At 43.7% G+C, this 24,467-nt stretch overlaps 3 protein-coding genes across 9 annotated transcripts in view; 1 reads left to right on the forward strand and 2 right to left on the reverse strand.

Annotated features, from left to right (window-relative positions):
• Positions 1-4,870, forward strand: part of gpatch8 (G patch domain containing 8) — a 29,589-nt gene extending 24,719 nt beyond the window's left edge. For all 7 annotated transcript variants that reach the window (XM_034894912.1, XM_034894910.1, XM_034894909.1 and 4 more), the window contains one exon: positions 60-4,870. In XM_034894912.1, coding sequence (XP_034750803.1) covers positions 60-3,891 — 3,832 coding nt within the window. In that variant the 3' untranslated portion in view covers positions 3,892-4,870. The remainder of the gene's footprint in view (positions 1-59) is intronic.
• gosr2 (golgi SNAP receptor complex member 2) lies at positions 4,283-9,071 on the reverse strand. Its single transcript, XM_034894918.1, has 6 exons — positions 8,848-9,071; positions 8,529-8,593; positions 7,749-7,857; positions 7,091-7,223; positions 6,708-6,848; positions 4,283-6,173 (listed from the first exon to the last, which is right to left on the reverse strand). Exons 1-6 carry the CDS (start codon positions 8,874-8,876, stop codon positions 6,012-6,014), a joined length of 639 nt encoding a protein of 212 aa, XP_034750809.1. The 5' UTR covers positions 8,877-9,071; the 3' UTR covers positions 4,283-6,011.
• An 8,720-nt stretch (positions 9,072-17,791) lies between these two features.
• On the reverse strand, positions 17,792-23,666 carry wnt9b (wingless-type MMTV integration site family, member 9B). Its single transcript, XM_034894917.1, has 4 exons — positions 23,421-23,666; positions 22,544-22,797; positions 20,611-20,876; positions 17,792-19,191 (listed from the first exon to the last, which is right to left on the reverse strand). Exons 1-4 carry the CDS (start codon positions 23,504-23,506, stop codon positions 18,730-18,732), a joined length of 1,068 nt encoding a protein of 355 aa, XP_034750808.1. The 5' UTR covers positions 23,507-23,666; the 3' UTR covers positions 17,792-18,729.
• Positions 23,667-24,467: the final 801 nt, after the last annotated feature.

Raw genomic sequence — 24,467 nt, forward strand, 5'->3', positions numbered from 1 at the left:
ATTTCTTCAGTGGGCACAGTTAACCCTTAACTCTGTGTTATCATGCTTTTTTGTTTCAGTACTCCAGGAAGTGGGCCCATGTTCAAAACTACCACAGTGGCTGTGGATGGAGAGAAGTCAGATGATGGCGACATGACACCTGAAAACACTGCCTTGACAGACTGTGTCATGGAAGGATCTCCGGCAGATAAAACTGGGGAAGCCTCCCCAAAGCCAAGTCCAACAGTCAGCTTCTCTCTGGGGAAGAACAGCTCCTCATCCCCAACCCGTTGCGCATCCAAAGTTAGTGTGTCCTTCTCTTTTGCCAAGAAAGCCCCAGTAAAGCTGGAGACAGCAGCGGCAGTGTTTGCTGATCATGGAGAGGAAGCTATGGAGGAAGAAGAGACCCAGGAGGGAGAGAAGACCGGAGGGCAAGAGGAGACATCTGGCAGCAGCACAGACAGCTCTAAGGGAGGTGAAGGAGGAGGGGAAGGAGGAGAAAACGCTAGTGTGTCAACAACCGAAGAGGTGCAGCAGCCTGACGATGGAGCCTCTCTAGCCTCCACTCTCAACAAACTGAAGATGATGATGAAAAAAGAGGAAGGATATGCTGGACAGGAGCCTCAGTACTACCACTATATACCTCCAGCTCACTGCAGGGTAAAGCCTCACTTCCAGTTTTTGCTGTTTATGAAGGCCACTGATCAGTGTCTTGGAAAAGAAGAAGATGAGGAAGAGGAGCAGGAGGAGAAGGTTGAAGATAGTTCTGAACAGACAGAGCCCGACTTTACAGAGTGCAAGACCGAAAAGGGACAAGATAATGTCACTTTATCCCCTGACCCAGAGCCAACTCCTCCATCACCTAAAATGAAGACGGAGGATGTGTCTTCATTCGCGGCAGATACAGCTACCATGGTTCCCACTTCCCCTACACAAAAAGCCGAAGACACAACAACACAGGACACAATGGATTCCAACTTGGGTCCTAAAATCCCCACCGGTCCCTTCTTTCCAGTTCTGAGCAAAGATGAGAGCACTACCCTGCAGTGGCCCTCTGAGCTCCTCGAATTTACAAAAGCTCAGCCTTCCTTGTCTTACAGCTGTAATCCCCTCTACTTTGACTTCAAGCTGTCTCGCAACAAAGGTGTGCGTGGCGGGAAAGCAGCAAAGTCCCCTAAGCCTTGTCAAGAATCTGATGGCAAGGGGCCAGAGATGGCTGCATCAACAGCTGAAGTAGATATAACTGCTAAACCCGGGACCAGCACTGACAAAGACAAGCCAAGTATAGGTGAGGAAGACCTTGGCCAACCAGAAGGTGATGAGCAAAAGCTTGCAACTGGCAGTGCCAAGAAAAAAAAGAAAAAGAAGAAACATAAGAAGTCTGGAAAGCACTCAAAACGTAAAGGAAAAGACAAGGGAGCAGAAGAAGATGCAGAGGGCGAGACTGAGCTAATGCAAGAGAAACCCAAAAAGAAGAAAAAACACAAAAGGAAGAAAACCAAAAACAAGGGTCCCAATCAAGATGAGGCAGCAGGTGATGAAAAGGAAAAAGCAAAACCAAAATCAGAAGATAAAGCTGTTGCCTCCTCTGTTCAGCTGACAACTGGAGCGGTGGGAGCTACGGGAAATGCAGGCGTTGAACCGGGAAAGAGGAAACGTGCTACTAAGGAAGTGCCTTGCAAGTCTGGAGCAGAGGAAGGAGGAGCCGGAAAAGGTACCGACAAGGTCAACTCCACAGAGGATCACAGTGGCACCAAGCGACAAAAGACTGACTCCAGTGCACCTCAAAGTGCCTCCTGCTCCACCTCAGCTCAAAAGAGTCCTGGTCCTGGTAGACCGCCCAGCAGTGAGAGTGAAGAAGAAGGGGGCTCTAATACTCAGCGCTCACGTCATCACAGGTCAAGTCCTCGGGAACAACGCCGCCACCATAGTGCAGAATCAAGGCGGTCCTGCAGCCGTTCTTCAAAACGGGGGGAAAGACGGGGCAGCAGTCGTCGGCGCCATCGTGGCCAAACCTCTCGTAGTCACTCATACTCCAGCAGTTCTGAGCGCTCCTCAGCCGGCAGCAGCGCCTACAGTCACCGAAGCCGCAGCTACTCAGACAGTTACAGCGACTACAGCAAAGAGGGTCACAGACGGAGGCACTCCAAACGTTCATCAGACTCGGAGTATGAGCGTAGGGGAAGCCGAGGACGAAGACAATCCAGGAGACATCAGTACACCTCTTCCTCCTCAGAAGACTCACGCTCACGTTCACGCAGCTACAGCCGCAGGAAGAGGCACCGGCGGCACCATCGGAGCAGCTCAAGAAGCTCTAGTAGCTGGAGCCGCAGCACTAGTGCAAGATCGTGGAGACGCAGCTACAGCCGGAGCCACAGCTCTGCCAGCCGCTCCTCCAGTTCCACTAAAGTCTCTCCTCGGCGACGAGGCCCCAGGGCTCGAGCTGACAGTGACGCACAGCGTAGAGACTTCAACCGCTCTTGTATCTACCGTTCCCAGTCTCCGCGTTCATCTTCATCACGAGGCCTTAACCGCAACACCCATTCATCCAGCTCCCAGTCTCTGAGGCCAGGGGTGTCCCGAGATGCAGGGGAACAGAAAAATACCCTTACTGCTCGCCAGCTGCTGGAGAAGGTTCAGTCTAAAAAAAGCTCTGATGATTCTGCCACAGGAACAAAATCTGGGAATAAGATTAAGGACCCACCACAGGGATACTTTGGTCCCAAACTACCCCCGACCCTTGGAAGCAAAACAATGCTGCCGCTTTTTGGTAAGCTGCAAGCAGGGAAGAAACCGATGATTCCCCTAACCAGACCCAATGAGGGGGAGAAATCAGGTGCAGGGAAGTGCTCTGAGGCAGAGGTTATCTTGGTAGAGCCTATAAGGGAGTTCCCTCCTCCTCCACCACCTCCAGCGCCACCTGTCCAGAAGGTTGAGGAGGCCCCACAGGTCATGGTGGTGCAAGAGGAGACGCAGCATCCCACTACAGAATCCCAGGTGCACCAAGAACCCCGGCCATTGTTTGAACACGAGCCTTCCATGATGATGCCCCCGTACCAAGGAGAATCGGGACAGGACCCTTCTTACAATCCCATGATGGAGTCCCTCGTGCCAGAAATGCAGCAGCCTCCAATGCATGCCTACCCTGCTTACCCACCACCCAACCTGGAGGAAGATGGCATGGAGGCAGAGGAGGATGGACTGGCTCCTTTGGAGAGTCAGCCCATTACATTCACACCAGAGGAGATGGAGAAGTACAGCAAGCTGCAACAGGCTGCACAGCAGCACATCCAGCAGCAGCTTTTGGCCAAGCAGGTCAAGACATTTCCGTCTGCAGCAGCAGCTGCAGCCGCTGCTGCGGCGGCTGCCAACTTGGCCCCAGCTCCTCCTCCCCCAACCCTCCAACAGATCCACATCCAGCAGCCCACTGTGTCTATGGCTTCCATGGCCTCTGGCACATCAATCACCACAGTGCAACATGCCATCCTGCAGCACCATGCTGCCACTGCTGCAGCCATGGGCATTCACCCAGCACATGCCCACCACCCACACCATGCACATGCCCAGTTGGCCCAGGTACACCACATTCCCCAGCACCACTTTACCCCCATCTCTCTGTCTCATTTAGGTCACTCCCTTGGCCATTCTCTGGGACACTCACTAGGACATGCTGGGCTGATTCCTGCCCACCATGCAGCCTTCCTCTCTGGTCAGCCTATACATATTATCCCAGCGTCTGCACTTCACCACACCCCCTTAGCTCTCCACCATGTACCACACGCCCTCTACCCCACACTTTTCACACCCCGGCCCTCACAGGCTGCTGCAGCGGCAGCTCTCCAACTCCACCCACTGCTACACCCAATCTTCTCAGGGCAGGACCTCCAGCACCCACCTAACCATGGCTCTTGAAGGAGTATAGTAACAGCACCCAACCTTTGAAATAAGACTTAACTGGCTTGGTTCAGGGTTTTAAGATGAAGTCTTTGCAGCAACATGCAGGCAGTGAGACAGGAAGCTGTCAATAAAATACTACTTCCTTTTACTGGCCAACACAGTACAGAAGTTGTAGCCACAAAGTGGTGTTGCCTGTGTTGGATATAAGTTCATATTTTCTTCTGGCTCATGCAAGTTATTTTTTCACATTTTGCCCTGAATTTTATAAAACAGGGTGTAGATTTAAACAGACTTTCTCAAGACATTGGTTTATATTCCAGTTTGAGGTATATTAACACCATCCATTTGTTTGTTTTAATCATAAGTCAGAGCAACTACTGGAGCTTTTTCCCCCCAAATAAAAATATTCTCTGTTTTTGCTCATGTTGGCAGCCAAAGAGAGATGTTATTAACGAAGCTATAAGCTGGATCATGTTAGGAGTACGTGGTAGGCAAACGGCTTCAACTCTGTAATGTAACCTTCAGAGACAGACTACTTCATATTTACTGATATTGTTTATGTTCTTATGACTACTTGCTCTCTACTGGATCAATGCTCTCAAATAATTTGTAATGCAGTAACTTGTACATATATCAGTGTGTAATGTGAAGAATCTCCTCAATGATGACCATTTAAAATTACAGCTATGGTGTCCGAATCGTTTTGACATTGTCACATAAGCGAGGGGAAATGTGATGCAAGGGTTTTAACATCCCTGATGCTCTGAGGCAAAGCTCATGGTCCCTTTGGCAAGGGTGCACCTGAATAAATTGCACTGAAAATCTGTACATCAAGATGGTGCATTTGCATCATGTAACAATAAGATTGTAGTATACTGCAATAAATGTATTTTTCTGTTTTTAAGTTATTTTCCAAAAATGCTCTTCAAAAGAAGGGCTGTGTTTTGCTTTTGTGTAATTTTGTAAATAAAACTGCTGTAGATTAACCTATTAACATTCTAGAGGTTTGGTATTGGAAAAAGGAGAATGAGAAGATGGATGAGTATGGTCACGTGTGTGTTTTATTAAGTTGGGTTAAGATGGGCTGGGATGGCAAATGACTGGTCTGTTTTACGGTAGCAACTCTGTATTTTTTAAAAACTGTTTTAGCAAAATAAAATCTTGAGTTCCTGTGTTTTTCAATAAAGGGTTAATGAAATTCACCAGTAAACATAACCATTCAGCAGTCAAATATGAAAACACCAGCATCACGTCATTGGGAACAATCTGGCATCCTTGCAGGGGTCAGTGTCAAAACTGAAACACTAGATGGTGCCCTAGTTGCCTTGAATAGACTTGTGAAAACAGTAAAAATAAAGAAAGGAAAAAGCATAACCGCTGAGTTAACGCCCCTCAATTTCAACTCTAGTTGACTCCTGTTAACAGCTGATTCCAGCAGTCATTTGATAGACATACAAAGGAAATGAAACATTTTTCATTATATTAATAGAACTCAATCACTCCCATAGTGAGACTAGACCCAAGCTAATATGGAAACAATTTTTTTTTAATGATTTTAAGTTAATTGCTACTTCCATTGTCTTTCATAACAGATGCATATTGCTGTGTTGTTATGTACATGATCAACATAAAACCAAACATTCCTCAGGGTGTTTTCTTGAGTTGCAACGTAATGAAACCTTACATTTCTATTTAGGAACCAACTAGGCAGAATAACAGGAACAAAAATACTTTTCAGTGGAAGCAAGAGCAAGTTGAGTATAACTATCAGTATTTTTGCCATTTGCGCAGTCGCAAGAGTGATAAAGTGGTTTTGATAAAAAAAATCTGACTTGATTATGGATTTGTTTTAGTCATCTGAGGAAAGCAGCAGACCTATGATGCAGTTCAATGCTCTATTGTAGCTTCAAGTGGAATAAAATACTGAATGTAATTAAGGTCTTCAACCTCACCATTTAGCAGGTGTTCAAAATAATTGAAATGGTGTGGGGGGGGGGAACTATATTTGCACAATTTATTAAAAATATATTCAAATCGGATGTTAAAAATTCTATTCTTCCTCTTTTCACATCATGAGGGATAACGTGCTGCAGAACAGGTCCACGACTGATCACAACGTTGTGGATAGATGGCGGTCAGCCCAGGTATCTGATTACCAGGAAGATGAAGATGCAGGTCAACAGCATGCCTCCAATCATGATGAACTTATCTTGGGTTGCTCGCCTTTCTATCAGTCTCATCACTGTGTTAGACAGCCCCAACATGTTGGCCACATCCAGCATCTTCTTATGGGTCCCCTGTGCAGAGCCCAAACAAAGCCATGTAAATGGATATGATCACATGTGCTAGGCTATAACCGCCATAAATACCCCAAATGGTTGGGAAAATTCAGACATTACATGAACACATTGTAATTATCTAGACTAATTTGTCTGATTTTGGGAGTAGTTGAGTGCTAACACCCACCCCTGACGTGCCACTACGTCAGAAGTTTCCCATGGCTAGACAACCGGGCTGTGAGTGCTGATCAACAGACACACCCTGATAAGAGGAAGCCTGAAGCAAAACCAGGAAGACCATCTCCTCCCTGGAAACAAGGACTCACCCTCTAGCTGAGCACATGCACACTAACAATGAAACTATTGTGATCAATGTGAACAGCAGAAACTGGGTCAGGGAACTTTTTGATGTTTTTATTTTAACCCGTAGCTATCCAGGAAGTATTACCCTTCTATTCTGGTTGCTTTCTCTATTAAAAACTGAAGGTCGTCTCCTCTAATACAGATGGATTTTTTTTTATGATTTCTAGATCTTAAATCATATGCACACACCTTTAGTGTAGATCTTTGATCTCTCAGACCATTGAGAATGCTACTGCCGCTGCCCAGGAGGTCATCCATGCCTCTGTGTGCGTTGTGCAAGTTGGAGTTCAACTGTAGGGTCTCATCTATGGGGATGGAGGTATCTGCGTCCTTTTGAACAAAAACACAATCTCTCTTTATTAATTCCACATTATTCAACCAGAAAAAAGAGTCAGAGTTCACAGAGCACTATCACAATTTTACCAACCCTATTTTTATCAGAAGACTTGGACCTCTGAATGCTGGATTCATGCCCAATAAAGTGATTGCCATCTTCACTAGGCCCAACCTAAGCAGGGTGGCAACAGTATTTGCTATTTCACTTCCCACAAGGCACTGTGTATTAGACATACGTTGGTCGTGAAGGTACGGCTCATTAGTTCCTCCCTCTCTCTCTCCTGGGCCTCTCTGGCGTAGCTTCGGTACTGGAAATTTTGCAGTGCGGTTCGAAGGTGTTGGACATCATACTTAAGCTGGTCCACTCGCCTAAGGGAAAGCAAAGAATACAGTGAAACTGTTGATTCAACTTTAATATGAAGTTTACAAAACCTCCCTTTATAACAATGCAAAATATTATCTCGCTCACCTCCTCCTTGATATATTTAATGACAATGCAGCATTGAACCAAATGTAACACATAATTCTAAATTGTGTAGTTGTTCTGGCTAATGAGAACACTTCTTTTCCCTCAAATCTCATGCGCTTGGAATGCACAGTCTCTCCCAGTCTCCCCCTATCCTTAGCTTGACTAGGATCGGAGAAGTGATGGGGTGCACTGTGTCCCCTGAGGCCTGTTTACCCAGCTCAGAAATGAGTCTTTGCCCAATGCAGCAGGAATGCTGGTGATGACGGGGCTTCTGAGCAACTGTTTTCATAGAGCCACATCGCCACAGGGCAGGACAGGGCTGCTTGTCTCATCTTCTGCCCTGTGCCTTTATGCGATGCATATGGCTCACCGCAGCCAACTCTGGAGCTTTAGGGTCACCATCAACTGACTCTCTCCAAACTCACACTTTGGCATTCTGGCGGCGGTTTGGTGGTTCCTTGCTTGCCAGGATCTCGAGGCGTTCTAAATGATTGAAGATCTGGTTGATTCTAGTCTGCAGTTCATTCTCTAACACTTGAATTATGAGAAAGAAAGACAACACAAAAAAATGACAATTAATATGGTATACTAATTACTGGAAGAAATACATTTACTATTTGGATCCATACCAAATGGCCAAGTAAAAATGTACCCTTGGTAAATGTAATAGATTTGTTGGAAAGTAGGATTTACTATGTTTTCTGAGACTGTGGTTACGTGTTCATTCCACTGTGACTACAGTGGTATTATCAGTGGAATGACCCTCTCTCATTGGTAAGCATGTAGGCTTAGCAAGCTACATCCTCCTCCAGCTTAAAACACATGTTGATGTCATAATGGGGGGGGGGGGGGGGGGAGAAGGGTGTCTACTGCCTGGCTCCCACCATTATCTAGAAGAAGCCCTCCCAGCTTCTGTCACTGCACCCACCCCTGCTTCTTCCTGTCCTGGCACCAGCCTGGCCCAGAACTGATTGAGCAGGCACCAACCACAGAAAACAATCAACTAGAGAGACACCACCTCCCCTCCTGTCATTGTATCAGAGAGGCAGCCATAATAAGGACTCTGTGTTGAAGAGAAATTAAGAAACAATTCCGGGGAAAATTGGCTTGAAGTGGTGGCATCAACCCTGATAATTAGTACCAACACTCATACAGAACAGTGGAACAGTGGATTATCACCGACCCAAAGCTTAAATCATACTTACAGTGTACTGACTGGCGATCCGTTTTCTCCAGATGTCCCATGAGAGATTGCACCTCCTGGATATGCCTTATCCAGAATAAAACATAACATTAGTAGATGGGAACCAACAGTTGAAGCCAGAATACAACCAGGCAAACATTTACGAACGTCAACGACCAGCTGTGTAAAGATTTCAGTGACCAATGACCCGACCCTTATGATGTTAGTTTGCTACTGTTAACCGCGGCTGAAGTTAAATAGCCCCAGAAATAAGCTCGTTAGCTAACTAGCTAGCTAGCTGAGAGTCTGCACAGTTTCCACAGAAGACTTGTTAGGCTTACTTGTTTGTCTGATGGTAAAGCGTCTCCATCTTCCGTGATTTGTTGAAGCGCTATTTCCTCTTGCGTTGTAGCGTAACTTTATTTATAACTCCTAAATCCTGAGAGGTGGCTAAGTTAGCTAGCTAGCTAAGCTAGCTAACGGTGGTGGAGTGTACACGTCATCAGCAGAGCGTTTGTGTACGGAAGTAGGAAAGCGGAAGTTCTGCTGCGTCACCTGAAAGAGAGAAGGGGAGGGGGAATGAAGAGTGCTCACTCTGTCTCGATTTCTCGACACTGGAAATGTAATTGCAGATTTTTTTGCACTGTAGTGGCTATTTCTCTGACAATTTTGTGTGTAAGGAACGTTACCCGTCATTAATACCATATTCAGTAATTTCTTTTGATCACATGTGGGTGTTATTATTTTTTTTAATTTTTTTTTAATTTGGCTTGTACAACATGCTAAAGAAACACCACCTAGTGTCGGCAAAGCGAGCCACCTCGGTAGCAGACACCCTCATAGGAAAGCAAATCCCATCGTTTATTTACCTTCTTGAATTGTCCTTTTTGGTTTTAAATCATAAATGCTGTGATACCTCACTAAGATGAAACAGGATACAAATGTTAGAACTAAATGTCATGCACAATGAATCCAGCTATAGTGGCTCACAACAGCCCGTTGTGGACAAGTCAACATTTCGGTTATTCAATTGACGTTAAACCCTTCAAATGTAAATCTAGGCTGCAGGCTATATTTTCCATCATATTCGATACTCTCTTAAACGCAGTAGCGGACAGGTGTGGTAGCAGAGATCATTTCCCCTAACTCAAGACAAACTCTGAGAGCACGTAGCTCTCACATGTCTGTTGACATGTAGACATGTGGCAGGAAAGACGCTGTGAAACATGTCCTGGGGCTAGCTTTTGTCAGCTCACACTCATTCTGTCTAATAAGTCTGTCCTCCTTTTCCACAGATATGTGTCAGAATATTCCCGCCTGACCACTCAGAAGCTTCCTTCTTGCCTGCGGTCAGAGACACCAAAACTAATGATATCAAACTTTCAGTAAGTCACAGATCACTGTGGCGAGGATGTCTGAAGAAGGAGACAGGTTTGTTTGTGAAATTGTGAGTACTGTGTGAAAGTGGCATGCTTAGATTTCCCAGAACAAGCTGGGAACATTTCACAATTGGTCATTGGTGATTTAGTGTGAAGAAAAGCATCCTGGGGTGCTGTCTGGCACCTTCACAAAACCACATATCAATCAAGGGTCATCTCCATCATCTCGCTGTCTACTACTAATTTGGGAGGGAAGAATCGATGAGCAAGCAAAGCATATCCAAGCCTTATTAATGCAGTGAGCTGTTACAAGCTACCGTTTGCCAGTGCTAGCCGTATTTTTTTTACCTCATTCAACGCAGCAATCAGAAGTCAGTCCAGGCAGTTTTCCGTAGCTGCCTGATGGTACTTGAGTTGATGGTTGTATCTTCAGGCTAGATACTTCTCAACAGAGGTCCTTTTCACCCACCCCCACATGTCAGAAACCTTGAGATCTGTTCATGCCACTTCTTGCTCTCGCTGTTCACCATTTTCGGTTGTCATAACACATCCCCAGGGCATTGGTTGGATGTGCACAGCTTTAACCTGTTGCTTAGAGTAGAGACGATGTAGAGAAAGGGAGAAATAAGGCCCGCTTCAAACCATTTCCAAACAGAACATGAGGCACATTTACCTCTCTCTCAAGGTCGCAGGGTTTCTCTCTGCCTGTCCTTTATCTTTCAGCCCTGAGGAAAGGATGAGATGAGCTTACTGGTTGTCCTCCACACCTGAGCACCACGGGCACAAAATGAAATCCAGACTCCAGGTGTGGAGCATGATCACGCCACTTCGACTGACCGAAAGATCATGGGTGGTTAGACCTTGTTTGTCACTTTTATAGTGTATTGTAAAGGTAGAGCTAAAGGTACTCCATCGTCACATACACATACATGTGGTGAAATTCATTCTCTGCATTTAACCCCTCCCTCAAGGGAGCAGTGTGCAGCCCTTTACAGCCTGGGGACCAACTCCTGATCTGAACCAGTGTTTTGGTCAAGGGCACTGACTGTACATGCATGGTGCAAAGTTAGGGCTCTGTCCAGTTGTTAGACTTTGACACAAAGGAAGCTACTTCTTAGGTTGTGTGTGTGTGTGTGTGTGTATTTTATATATATTTTTTTAATCCTTCAAGAACATTTATTTTAAAGTTAGCTACCTGGAAATTGTCCAAAGTAGAATATTGGTGCTTTTATTTGAATGAAAAAAGACAATAGTACACATGTATCCCATAGTTATCTAGCTTAATATGTATTTTAAAGTAGACGTGGATCCTGATTCAGAAATGTTTAGGTATTCACTTTTAACAAATTTAGAGCCTTGGTGGAGGTACGTGGGTGTTTGTGTGTGTGTGTGTGTGTGTGTGTGTGTGTGGCCTCCTCACTAGATTGTCAAAGAATTCCATTTCCTGGTGAAAGGCTTTGGTGCTTTGGGGACTCCAGCTGGAACCAAACACAGTTTAGCGCTGGATCAATGGTTAGACTCTGTCCTGGTTAGACAACAGGAGAGTTGTTATTTGGTAGGAAAGAATGCACTCAGTGTATTCCATGGCTACCCCCCTCAATTACACAGTTTTGTTTATCAAGAGAAAATTATATGTTATTGAATCACTTTTACACAACATACTTAATGATGTTTTCCAGGCAATATAATACATCATAACTCTTTAATGATTGCCCAAGACAAAAATAAGCCAATTATGAGGAGCAAAATTGCCTTGGGTCAAGAATTTTTGGATACCAGTCATTTTTTGAAGGCACACTGATCTTCTCACTCCCCCCGAGGGAGATGATCCACTCGTCTTTGAAGCTGTGATGAGACGCTGAATGAAAGCAAATGAGGGCCTGTCAGAAATGACAGGAGAAACTCATAAGCTCCCAGTGTCTCAGTGGGTTCTGCTGGGAAAGGGGTGCAGAGGCGGGGCCGGAGGGGTGGCCAGGGGTGGCAAAGGCCGCCTCCCCTGGAAGCTTATTCTACCAGAGTGATAGGTGCAGTAGTTGGCTTCTTAGGATCAGTACCTCTGTGACATCACAAAGTCAAACAACCACAAAGAGATGTAAAATGACTAGAAAGAGACAAAAACGACTGTGAAGACATGCAAAACAGCCACAAAAAAACTTACATGACTCCGAAGAGACACAAAACAGATGTGAAGAGATGCAAAACAACCCCAAAAAATGCTAAATAACCACAAGGAGATTCAAAATGAAGACAAAATGCAAAGGAACCAAAACAAATGCAAAACTATTTCAGGGAAGCAAAACAACCATAAAGCCATGCAAGATGCCTACACAGAGCCGCAAAACAATCACAGAGAGATGCAAAATGACGCAAAATGTCTACTGTTGTTGTGCTGTATCTCATTTAGTTCTGCTGTATTGCCCCAATATAGGAGGGTGGGGCACCTTTTACATTACTTTGTCTCATAATCTGTCCATGGCTGTAGGTCATTTGGAGTTACAGACAGTAGATATTTACTGATATTAATCATGTTAGAATGTTTTTAACATTTTATTTGACATTCATGTTTTGCAATTTAATTTTTTGAGTGAACAAAACAATGCCTTTCTCAATAATGGAAGGTGATCAGCCTCATGGTTTCCTGCTTTTTTTAAACTTGCTCCGAGCTTTATTTTGTCTGATCTCAAAGAGCATAGAGTGATAATACAGCTGTCAGACACTCTCACACACACACTTGTACACGCATAGAGCCCTGTGGCCATACCACCTGTGACACCCAGACCTCTGAGGATGAGAGATGCCCTCCACCCTTGCGGTCGGATGACGGCTCAGCCAAGATGGTAACACAAACAGCAACATGGCACGGAGCCCTACACTGGGCTTCCCCTGCCTGACAGCTTACCCACCCACAGTCATGCACCCACTCCCAACCAACACCCTCATCGTGACCCAGTCAGTTAGCAAGAGAGTGCGGTTCACAGAGCTCAAAAGATAATAGATTTTGATGGCACATTAATGAATGTCTAAATCCTTTAATGACAGTGAGGATTTAATAAGTAAGAGTACTTGTGGACATGAAGCCAACAAATGGCATAATTGTGTTGCTGCAGATATTATAAATAATCACAGACAGCATTCCAGACTTATTTTCTAGAGGTGTTGCTGGTTGAGAGAACACATAGCTCTTCTCTTTATCTGTGTTTTTCTCCATTGCATATTGTTGGTCTGGGAAAGTTTTGTTTTAGTTGTAATGGAGGTCAGTGTTTGTGTGTGTGTGTGTGTGTGTGTGTGTGTGCGGGGCTGAGAGAAAGGCAGAGGAGTACCTTATATTGAGCATGGGGAGTCAGTTATGAAGGTACATGAGTTCTTATCATGTGCTATCACAGCGGCTGCAATGAAAACCCTGCTGTTTGCAATGCAGGTGTTTCAGGTTCGTGGGAACAGACTCCCCCAGGAGTTTCTCAGTGTGTGTGTCTGTCGGGGGGTAGCATATTTTGCTGTGTGAAATACAAATATACAGTGTTGTTTAAAGAAAACAGCTATAGGGATGGTTGTCAATGTCACAAGTAAACCAATAAGAAGGCCACAGCGCCAGTTAGTTGCTGAACAGACGACACAGTGGAGTTGTAGCGCTGATTCATTTAATTATCAATGAATCTGTTCATAGGTTTTTTGATTAACTGATTCATCATTTGGTCCATAAAATGACAGAAATAGTAAAAAAGACTCAGAGCCTACAGCCACGCTCGGGACTCTGGGAGGTTGTACTTAAATGCGAACATGCTCACAATAACAAAGTTAACACGCTGATGTTTATCAGGTGTAATAATTACAATGTTTACCATAGTTTAGGATGTTAACATGCTAAAATTTGCTAATTGGCTGCTTCAGCTTTGGCTTTTATAAACCAGATTATTAGACAAATTAATATTTTTGAACTGATAATGGGTAGAGTTAATAAAGAAAATTTAAATTACAAGATTTCATGGCAATCCAGTAAACAGTTGTTGATAATTTCAGTCTAGACCAAAGTGGCATACTATAGAGCCATGGCTAAATAATACCCATCGCAATTTCCTAAAGCCCCAATATTAAAAAACAAAAACAGTCAAATTTCTTGTTTTGTATTACCAACAGCCCAAAAACAGAAAGAAATGTTGTTGAAAATCTGCCAATATATAAGCCATACATATATAGATGCCAATGGAATTTCTGTCAATCAATTAATTGACTAATTATTTCAGCTCTAGAAGAGAAGGTGAGGAGGAAGAATCTGTAAATCACGCAGACACCTTCACATCATCTGTTCTCCAGGCTAGACTCTGGTAGACACTACAGGCTACTTAAGAAGAAAGACTTATTTGTCTGCTCACATTTTGCATTCACATTACATTTCATTATTATTCAAACTATAATACATTTCCCCCCCCCTCTGTCCTCAGGTGAAAATCCATCATTTCAACCCTGTTGCCCCCTTAATTGACCATCCCACATGGATGCACCTTCTCTACACCCACGCCTCTCATCTCCCATTGTGAGGATCTCAGGCACCATCCCAGTCCACCCCGGCCTCTGCGTTAGGCCCCCCCATAGAGGTATGCACTCAGCCTTGTCATAGCTCTAGGCAGTGCATGTTCTTGTTGTGGGTTGAGCAATTGCATTAGTCATTTCACATTCCAAATTCCTACCCCATGCCGTATTCACCAATCTCTCTCTCTCTCTCTCTCTCTCTCTCTCTCTCTCTCTCTCCCCTCTTTAGTGCATCAAATCCACTTCCCTCGACATCCTCTTCATCATTTAATTTTCTCTATGTGCCATGTCAGGGTGTTTGTGGGGATTAGGCCCAGCACTGATGTTATCTCGGCACCTTCTCTCAGAGGCGGAAGTCTTGTAGGGTTTAGATGTTTGACCTGAGGCTCAGAGGTTCCGATTACAGGACGGGACTGCGCTTAGTGTCCTTGAGCAAAGTATCTACCAAACCTTTTACGCTTCAGTTAACATCTACTGTTCTTAGACAAATAAGTGATGTATAAACCCGAAAGCTATGTATGTTGCTTTGGATAAATGTTTTTTGCCAAACAAAGCAAATATAATACATACCGTATCAAAAAATCAAAAAACTGCCTCAGCTCAGGTGTGTCAATTCAGCTTCATCCATCAGAGCACAGGGCACTGCTGCACAGCCCGGCATAGTAACCTTTACCTGAACCACGCCAATGCAGACACAAGAGATAGTGTTACCACCAGCGTAACCCTACATTGTCCATGTCATTCAGTGTCTCAGGGTGACAGAGATAAGTTCCAGCAGCTCCAGCATCCAGCAGCCCGACCGCCCGCACTGGAACACCTGACTATAAACACACACTCACATATCACTCCTACTAAAGTGACCACAGGTGTGCACATTGCAAGTATGCACACATACATATGCAAACACTTTTCAGCCCTCACCTGTCTTCTGTCAGGACTGTTTCACACACACACATAGGACCTTGCATATTGCACCCCTGCTCCATCCAACCCCCTACCCTGCTCAAAGCAGCCACCCTCGGGGCTTGTGCGTGCGAATCCGGTTGTGGACTAGGCAGCCCCCATTGCTGCACCCCTTCCACTCAGGGTAGTGAGGGAAATGAAGGCTTTAGGAGTTCATTATAAAACAACAACAGCAGCAGCAGGGGATAGGCCTCCTGGGGCCACAAACTACCCCTTCTCATCCCTCCATCCTCATCTTATTCTTTTATGTCCTTCAATATCTCAACCCTGATCCACCCTGCATTCTGCGACACACTCCTCTCTCTTATCCCACAGCTCTGCTGAGAAGAACATGGCTTTTTTTTTAAATACAGCATGTATAACAAAGTTAAATATTGATCCACGATATTAAAATATGACGAGTTAATATAGTGAGTCAGTAGTCTCAGTGTATGAACTTGTTTGACCTGACGGCTGACGCATTTATGTATCACTGAACTGAAATTTTTCTTTCCTTATTGTCTTAGAGGGGAAATTAATATTGAAGCAAAGGGTACAAGGAAAGGTTTATATTGGTAATATAATGTTGTTATTAGATAGACAAAACCATACTGTTGCTGTCCAGTGTAAACCACGAATTTCAACAATGTCAACTTTCATGAGCTTAGAAAAAGCTGCTTGTTTTCAGACAAATGTATTTGTAATGTATTTTCAACCAATCCAGTGGAGTTTAAAATGGTATTTAGCACTTTAGAAGTGGAAGGAATTTTCTCAACCCTTAAAGGAACACAAAATCCAGTGTGTCAGTACATCAGAAAAATTTAAAAAGGGCCAGGTTTAGAGATACAGGGTTTTCATTATGGAATGATAATATTTTTAGTGCTGAAGAAGACATATTCTTTGTTTTTTGTTTTAGCAATTATCACATTTTTGGAATCTAAAAAGAGACAAGAGATAGTAGAGTAGAAATATTTATGATTATTTTCTCTTTTACATGAGGAAAACCTAGCCTAACTTATTAACATTTGTCATATGGATGAAATGAGATGACATTTGACTCATCTAACAGTTTAATCACGTTTTATCGTTACATTAAAAAGGGCTGATTTTTGTCGTGCAGTATACTCATGACATTGAGAGATAATTTGCTCCAACAATATAATTTATTGTACATCCACGATAGAGATTTTGAAGGTCATTAAACTTAGTAGCTTTAGAATTGTCCTGTAATTCACTGCAATACTTGGGGTCTCTGGTTGATGATCTAATAAGGAATAATAATGTACAATCATAGTAATTAGAGAGCAACATCAAAAGCACCCGAGTACACACTATAAATACCTCATACAATAGCCCTCTGTATGCTGTCGGTTCACTGATGTTTTGCAAATGAGTGCAACGTTATGATTCACAGATAATAGCATATAAACTGCTCTCATCGTCATTGTGGGGCAGCACAGCGTTGCTTTCTAATGGTGAATCGAGGGTCAAACGCTCTGCAAGACAGCACTCTTCTGAGTCATTGTCGTCATTATGATTGTCATCGTGGATGGTGTGCTGGCTAGAGGCACAACACCTGTATGCGTGTCCTCCACCCACCCCTCGCCTTTTACTGGGCGCTTGAGGGTGACGCAGCCAGACCACAGTCCTTTCAGATGAAAAGGAGGGCAGGGCAGTATCAGCAGGAAGTGGTTTTGCTCGATAGATGCCGGGCAAAGAGTTTTAGGGCAGGTGTATTGCTGTTGCGTGTGGAGTGTGCGTGCATGTGTGTGAGAGCACGGTTAAGGGTACTTGCCTCCGGCAAATGAACAAGACACAACAAACACACAGCTCTTACAAATATATGTCCATTTAATAATCTTATTTATTTTAAATAAGAAAGTAATAAAAAAAAAAAAACATTTGAAATCTGGAGATATGTATTACCAAATTCAAAAGAACTGTACAAACATCTAAAATATGATCTCTAAAAATGAATGCAAAAGGACAGGACATAATTCTGCATAGCTCATAAATCTTACTGATATTTGCCAAAAGATGAAGTGAGGTAGAAAAATATGATTCCACATTGTCACACGCCTGGAGCCATGACATGAGTTATATTCATATCATATATATACAGTTTAGAATCACTCAAACAAAACATAAACTGGCCAATAAAATAAACCCTCAGGCGTAACGTGCACTTTTGACTCGCACAAATGGACGCATGAGAGTTGTCTTGGATGTACGGATAAGTGAGTAAACATGGGGATTTTCCTTGATTAGCAATTTGGAAAATGAGGAGCACGATTAGCCCACTTCAAAGGCATTTGGAAAAAAAGATGTGGCTAAATTAGACTTTGAAGACCAAATAGTTCTGGCAGGCAATTTTAAACTTGAAAGTATAGCATTGTGTGTGCTTCTATAAATAGAAGAAATACAAGAGGAGGGGTGGTATGTTCAGAAATGGAGCGTTTTTCATTCTTTTGTTTTTCAAAGACAGTGTTTGGTGTTTCCCTCACTATTACCCCGTGTATTTCTCTTTGTTCGGTTGAGCAGACATTAGGCTACATGTAGAGATTTCCATAGACATTTCCATAAGAGCAACTGAAACCCGGCTTGTTTCTTTACACACTAACCCTGTTAATCCTTCTTATTGTTGTTGTTTGTATATCAGTGGCACCCCTCAAAGCCTCCAGTGAGTTTGTTTAAACATAGCATATTACAAGCTATAGATTTTTCTAACGTTTATGATTATTTATATACTTTGTATCATATGTAACAAGAGCAACTTAAGTGCTTTTTAATCAGAAATGTATTAACATTTCTCCACAGCAGACAGAAAGACAGACAGGTGGATTCCTTTTAAGGCCATTTGAGCCTTAGTGGCAATTTCAAGAAGGTTAAAATATAATGCAGCAGTACAACGATACAATGACTGATACAATAAATAGTCAAGTGGAAGGGGCCAATGTAATTACAATACAAAGTCAGTGTCAGAGATCCCCTCCCGACGGGGTTAGATGTCGTACTGCTGGTGACATCCAGTCCAGTACCTGTTTTAAGAGCTTGTTTCCCCTACGTCCCAGTAGAGTGGGAATTCAGTGCATCCAGCAAGAGAAAAGCAGAGTAGTTTAAAAACATCCTCACCTAAAGTAAGCTGCTGCGTATCAAATTGGGGATGATTAGCAAATAACCAGCAATATTATAATGTTACAAGTGTGTATTGCTCCCCAAATCACATGCAGGCCAGACTGGAGATCTGCAAAGACATGCTCTGGTGTGAGATCAATCAAGGAATTGTCTATAGGAGCTTAAAGTTCATCCATGTCAATATGTCAGGTCAATGATGAACTCTTTGTCTCTCTTAAATTTCTTCTATCTTATCATTTGTTAGGCATTTTTGCAGGTGTACACCTCCTCCTCTCTCACACATGTCTGACACTCCACGTGGCAGCACCAGCGGACCTGGCAGTGGCAGGACAGGCTGGTGAGGCGCATGGCTGTGTTGTAACCACGTCCACAGCACAGACTCTGACAACTTGTGTCTTTGGCACACGACCGGCCGCCTGTACCCGGGGAGTAGCGCGAGGGCCTGCAGAAGCTGGGAGAGTCTTCCAGGTAGACCAGGTCAGTGTTACGAAGGCTCTGGCCGTGGCGACGGGGCCCAGCAAGCTCCGTCTCCCCGGTGGCTGCGTTGGTGACACTCAGCACTCGCACCGCAGTGTCATACCTGTACTTCAGCAACCGTCCAGTGTCATGGAAAGGAGACAGCTGCTTCCAGCAAGTCCGTACGGCACAAGAGCCGGAGACACCGTGACACTTGCAGGTTGTTTTCAGCCCACTCTTCACTGCCTGAGATGCGAGAAAAAAAGCAAGGGAGGGGCAAGAAAATGCAGAGATGTCAGTTCTTTCAGTTGATTCATTACCTGGCCTCTTATCTGGGAGGTCTATCTGGACAGAGTGAGACAGTTTCCTGTAGGGTGGGTAGAGGGTTAGAAGTGGTGGTCTGGGAACGTGCACTTTTAGCCCACCTCAGTCAAAGATTTTGACATAATGGATTGAGGGGGACTGTTCAGAATGTCGTATTTCATTGCATTTCTCACTTGGACAGCTTTTGCAATTTTTTTTTTCTCAATGTGTTGAAACTAGCTCTGTCTGCTTCTCTCCTGTCTCTTTCCTCAAGCCCGAGGCATTGGTGACAAACGGTGCAGACAGTGGAATCTCTCCACCCTGTTCTTTGTACATGCCTGCTCATGGAAAACATTGATAAGAATTTCTGTGCAAGAAGGGCCAAAAAAAATGTAGCAGCATTTTGTCATGGTGCCCCCCTGATTTAGGTTAATAGTTCACTGAGCTTGATGGTCAGTGATGAGAGCACTATCACTCAGCCTGAGAGCTGCTGTCTTGGCGGAGGCCAGAGATAGGTCATACAGAGGGAGCCAGAGGGTACTTCTGGATTTAAAAGTGCTGCTCAGTTCCTCCCTTTGCAGGTATGAACCCCTCAGGGGCTTCAGAGCACCATTACTGAAAGATGAGGGGGGGGGGGGGGGGGGGGGGGGGGGGGGGGGCGCCGACCAATTCATGTTTCTGTTAACACGACTCGTGGTCTCTTCTCGGCCACATTGGGATAAAGTGAGGAAAACATTTAACTCAGTAAAGATGAGATGCTGATGCCTTCGGTTCTTCCTGTTGTGTGATCGGCAGTAGTCAGAACCTGGGGCCTGCCATTTCAGAGCAACACTTATGAATATTAGGTGGATTTATGAAGAGCACAGTGATCCAGTAAGTGGAAAAAAATGCTTGCTCGTATATTAAAAAGAGGCCTTGGTTATAATCGTTCTCTCCGACATGAGACCTTTAATTTTCTGTAGGCCCGCACAGCAAGCTTTATCATGTCTAAGAACACCTGGCTCCAACGATCCCACAGCCGTCTTGACTCCCTGCTGTACTGCCTCACCCTCTGTCTCTTTATTATCCTCCAAGGCCAACGACGGCAGCAAATAAAGGGGCATTTGTTTGGTTGGCACTGTGAAAAATATGCAGGTGAGGTTTACAACTCTGTATCTTCTTATGGTGCTGGAGTGTGCCAAAAGGTATAATTGTAGTGTAAAAGACCAAGTAATTGAGCTAAGTGTGACTCAGGTATAGTTGATGTTTGTGATGCCTTGGCCTCGGGAGGCAACTGCATCATAAAAGTAAGAGGGGGCTGTTTTGCTGAAGCACATCTGATGCACTGTTTCTACTCCTTCAGCTTTATTTGTTCACACTCACCCGAATTCCAACGTTGATGTTGTGGGCGTCAACTTGAGCCCTCAGGTCCTTGCTGACCTTCTTTTGGCCGAGGAACTTCTTGAGAAACTTGGTGCTATATTTCAAGTTGTCCCCGCAGACCCCCCACTGCCACGCTTCTCGATGCTGGATGCCGGGGGAGTCGTCACATGTGCACCTCTCCATTCGGCCTGAGCTGCACGCTTTGGCGAGTGCATGGGTTAGCGCCGCAGAGGACACTGCCAGCAGGAAGGCAGTCTCCTTGAATGCTGGGATAGATGTAACAGACAAAGAAGGTGGATTCATTTTGTGTGAATATTTTAAATGTTTAAATGTCAATTTGTCAATATCTAGGACTGATTTTAAAGAGCTGAATTTACAGCTTTTAATGCAAGAGCTATTTTTTGCATTAAAAACTGTGTTCTGAGTGCAAGGGATTAATTCATAGTTTACCATCCAACTGCCTCCTGTGCCACTGAGAAAGCCTTTAAGCCAAAATGTTTACAAAGAGCTCACCAGGTTGTCATGGTTTGCTACAACCACAGCATTATTCTGCAAAATGTCATGTGTACTAATTCCTCTTCTTTACTTTTGGTTACACACTGTTATTTGCTTCACCCAGAGCCATCACCAGGGTATATTTTGATCCAATTAATTATTATTTTGACTAGGAAGGATTTTCCCAGATGAAAGTGGGTAATCGTGCCACCCTTTTCCTCTCTGAATGGGCGCTTTCCCGAGATAAAAATAACCACAGGGCTTGAGCACTCTGCACCGCACCACAGTTCTTGGCTTTCTACTCCCTCATTATCTCCATGCTGACCTGTTCATGTTCTCCCACACACTGATGTTCATATGCATAAAGCATTTTCTGTGCACAGCCGACCTGCAGGGGACTTGAGCTGTTTCCAATATGGTGATTTAGTATGGCATATCTTAAGTGTAGCTAATCAATGGTTGAATCAGGTCATGGAAAAGTACACTAGTTTTTGAAAACGTTTTTCAGGGGCTGTATCAAGTCAAGAGGAGCGTGCAGAACATCCTACGTATCACACAATGTAAGAAAAAGGATTTAGTATCACCAGGTGTCATTGTCACAAACGCTTTAGTGTTACAGTTGCTCGAAGTACACAAGAATGACTGTGACTTTAAATCACATAGTCACTTTGTCACAACTCTAAAACAATAAATGGTCTACTAGCAATCTCTCCAAATGCTAGATAAAAGCTAATAGAAAAGCTCATTTCTATGTTGTTAAAGCAGGGCCGGGTAAGGAAATAAGACAGCAACAACCAATACAAACCACATTAAACATTTCTATGTTTTTGTATAATTGAAGAGATAGACATAATATATTAACTGATATTCATTTTATACTATTTTTGTGATAATTAACACGATTCTATATGGAAATGTAATTTCAAATGTTTTTATTTGACCACATCCCTGGGTTGACATGTGGCTTATGCGTCACACCACTGATTAAAAAATATATATATTTAATTTTTCTTTAAGGTAAACCGCAATCATGTTTGATTACTGTCTCCAGTCTTGACCCAAACCCTTTGTTCTCAACTTACTACTAGCTTTTCTGTAGATAATCATTTGGTTTTACGATGAATGGATGTTGCCATCAGCGTCATGGCCATGCAAGCAGATGTGGCTGAGCACCCCTATTTGGGTCTCTTATCAGAGACACTTGAGCGGAACACACAAAAAAACATACCGCATGTCATCTAAATGGATGTAGATTCAAAAATGCCAGCGATGCACCTACCTCACTTGATGTAAATAAAGATTAAGACAAATAATGATAAAATACAAAAAAGGTGACTGTGACAAGTGGGTGGTCTCAGGTTTGAGCCCAGCAAGCCGCTTTAGATGACGGATCAACAAAGTGCTGAAACTGTAAAGTATGTTAAAATTGTATTCTTACCTCTTTTCAGAAGGCTTCCCCGGCCGTCCAGACTGCAGTTCCAGCGCTCATTCCTGAACTGATACCGACACTCCAGGAGGCTGAGGCGCACCGACTCCCTCAGGGTCTCTGCCAGACCAGGCTCCCTGCGACACAGCCTCTTCTGCCGCCTGGTCAGAGTCATCTGCTCGCACTGCTTCAGGTGGGCCTTGCCTGTCGGAGGTTCATTGGATAACGGACCTGGTAAAAACACCAAGGGTTCCCGACCTGTCAGCCTTGGAGAGGAGAAAAAAAAACAAAGTCCAATGAGTTGCATTTAGTCTTTGATAAATGCAGTGCATAAATACATATAACTTTGACATAAACTTTAGGAATATATGGTCATTATTACGGTGAAATATTTTCCCATAATTATTCCATCACTGCCGTTATTATTAGACCTAATAGAAACGTGATGGATTTGTTTTTCACGCTGTTTACTCTGTCTTGTTACCTGAAAAAAAGTAACTCCGTCAGTAAAACGAAAACTAAAAAATATGAGGTTTTAATGTTTCTGATTTTAACAATACTGTAAACAATAAAAATCCATATACGGGTAAAATGAATGGTAATTTAACAAATCCAGGAGAACGCGGAAGAATAGCCAAATAATTCCGATTAATTTGGCTGAGCTACATCTTAAATTACCACTGGTGAGGGAAATAGTAACAAATTAGCATGGCAATTTATTTCATACAACACAATAACAGTGTACCTCAATAATTTGCGCGCAATTACGCGTGCGTAATTTGGCTAAAGTTTGTAATGGTCGTCGTTTTGTTCTCCTCTAAGGGTTAAAACAACAATAGCAACCAATATATGTGATGAACAGAAATAAAAAACAAACAAATCGGCTGACCCAAAATAAGCTGCAGTGTGCGAGAGGAGGATGCAGAGTGCAAAGAGTCGCAATAAGCAGGCGGTCCGTGGGAGCCTGGAGCGCATGGTGCCGGGTTGGCGCTTCTCTTCATCTCGCTGATTCTTCAACGGAGAAATTCTGTGCCGTTTGGTCGGCGCACCTCTTTAAGCGGCCCCACATGTACACAGACGTTCAATCCGGTGCGAGAGGCCCAGAGGTCCGCTGGGAGGCAGGGCCCTTTGTTGGAGAGGAGGGGGGCATCATCTTGCTGCAACCTCATTGGATTCTCTCATTATTGTTACTGTATTCCCTCCCACTGTAACGCCACCCAGGTGGACGAAGCTGCAAAATGACTGAGTTTACCTGCTGTGATATAGAAATCTCTATTACTCTGGGTACCCATCACTAGGATGCCATCCTAGTTACGCACTGGGATCAAAACTTTACATGGGCATAGTTTAGGGAAACTTGGTAATTAAAAACTCCTTTCTTCCATGTTAGAGCTTTTATTTGGGGTGAGTAGGTCTCAACTCATTAATTAATCAACTTACATTTTTCACTCAGGTTTATTTTTTGCATACATTTTTATTCTGTCCTAGAAATGATATTCAGCATATTTAACAGCAGCATGGTGGTTTCATGATCGGAGCTCGAAGCTCCACCAGACCCGAAGTTTAACCCACAAGGGCAGCATACATCCACCCTGAAGTGTCCTTGACCATGGATAAAGCAAAAGAAAATTTCCCCATTTTAGACATATAAGTTATTACATTATAATCATTGCTTTTAGGCAGCAAAGTCCACCAATCGTGCCAAAAAATTAAAGCACAGCATTCAAGAGAACCCTATGGATGACATGTAAATGATCCATGAAGCCAAAGATTAAAGGACACAACCAAGCAGTATGTTATTAAAGGACCTAGCCTGTTCTTCCCGTCGAACTACACATGCCATGTACTTTCGAACTTCATTGGTCCTTTAGAGAAAAGAAACGACCATGGTTAGAGCCCCATCTACTGGATTTAATGTATAAATACAATCTGGGAA

This window comes from Etheostoma cragini, chromosome 15 (genome assembly GCF_013103735.1).
Source record: "Etheostoma cragini isolate CJK2018 chromosome 15, CSU_Ecrag_1.0, whole genome shotgun sequence".
NCBI lineage: Eukaryota > Metazoa > Chordata > Actinopteri > Perciformes > Percidae > Etheostoma > Etheostoma cragini.

Excerpts from the sequence above, each read along its gene's own strand:
- gosr2 (XM_034894918.1), bottom strand. The coding sequence starts at position 8,876 with ATGGAGACGCTTTACCATCAGACAAACAA. Across the intron at positions 7,224-7,748 it reads CGCCGCCAGAATGCCAAAGT|GCGAGTGGACCAGCTTAAGT; the intron begins GTGAGTTTGGAG and ends GCTTTCCCTTAG. Across the intron at positions 6,174-6,707 it reads ATCAAAGATCTACACTAAAG|GGGACCCATAAGAAGATGCT; the intron begins GTGTGTGCATAT and ends GGCTCTGCACAG.
- wnt9b (XM_034894917.1), bottom strand. The coding sequence starts at position 23,506 with ATGCGCTCCAGGCTCCCACGGACCGCCTGCTTATTGCGACTCTTTGCA. Across the intron at positions 22,798-23,420 it reads CACACTGCAGCTTATTTTGG|GCTGACAGGTCGGGAACCCT; the intron begins GTCAGCCGATTT and ends CTCCTCTCCAAG. Across the intron at positions 20,877-22,543 it reads GGGAAGCCTTCTGAAAAGAG|CATTCAAGGAGACTGCCTTC; the intron begins GTAAGAATACAA and ends CATCTATCCCAG.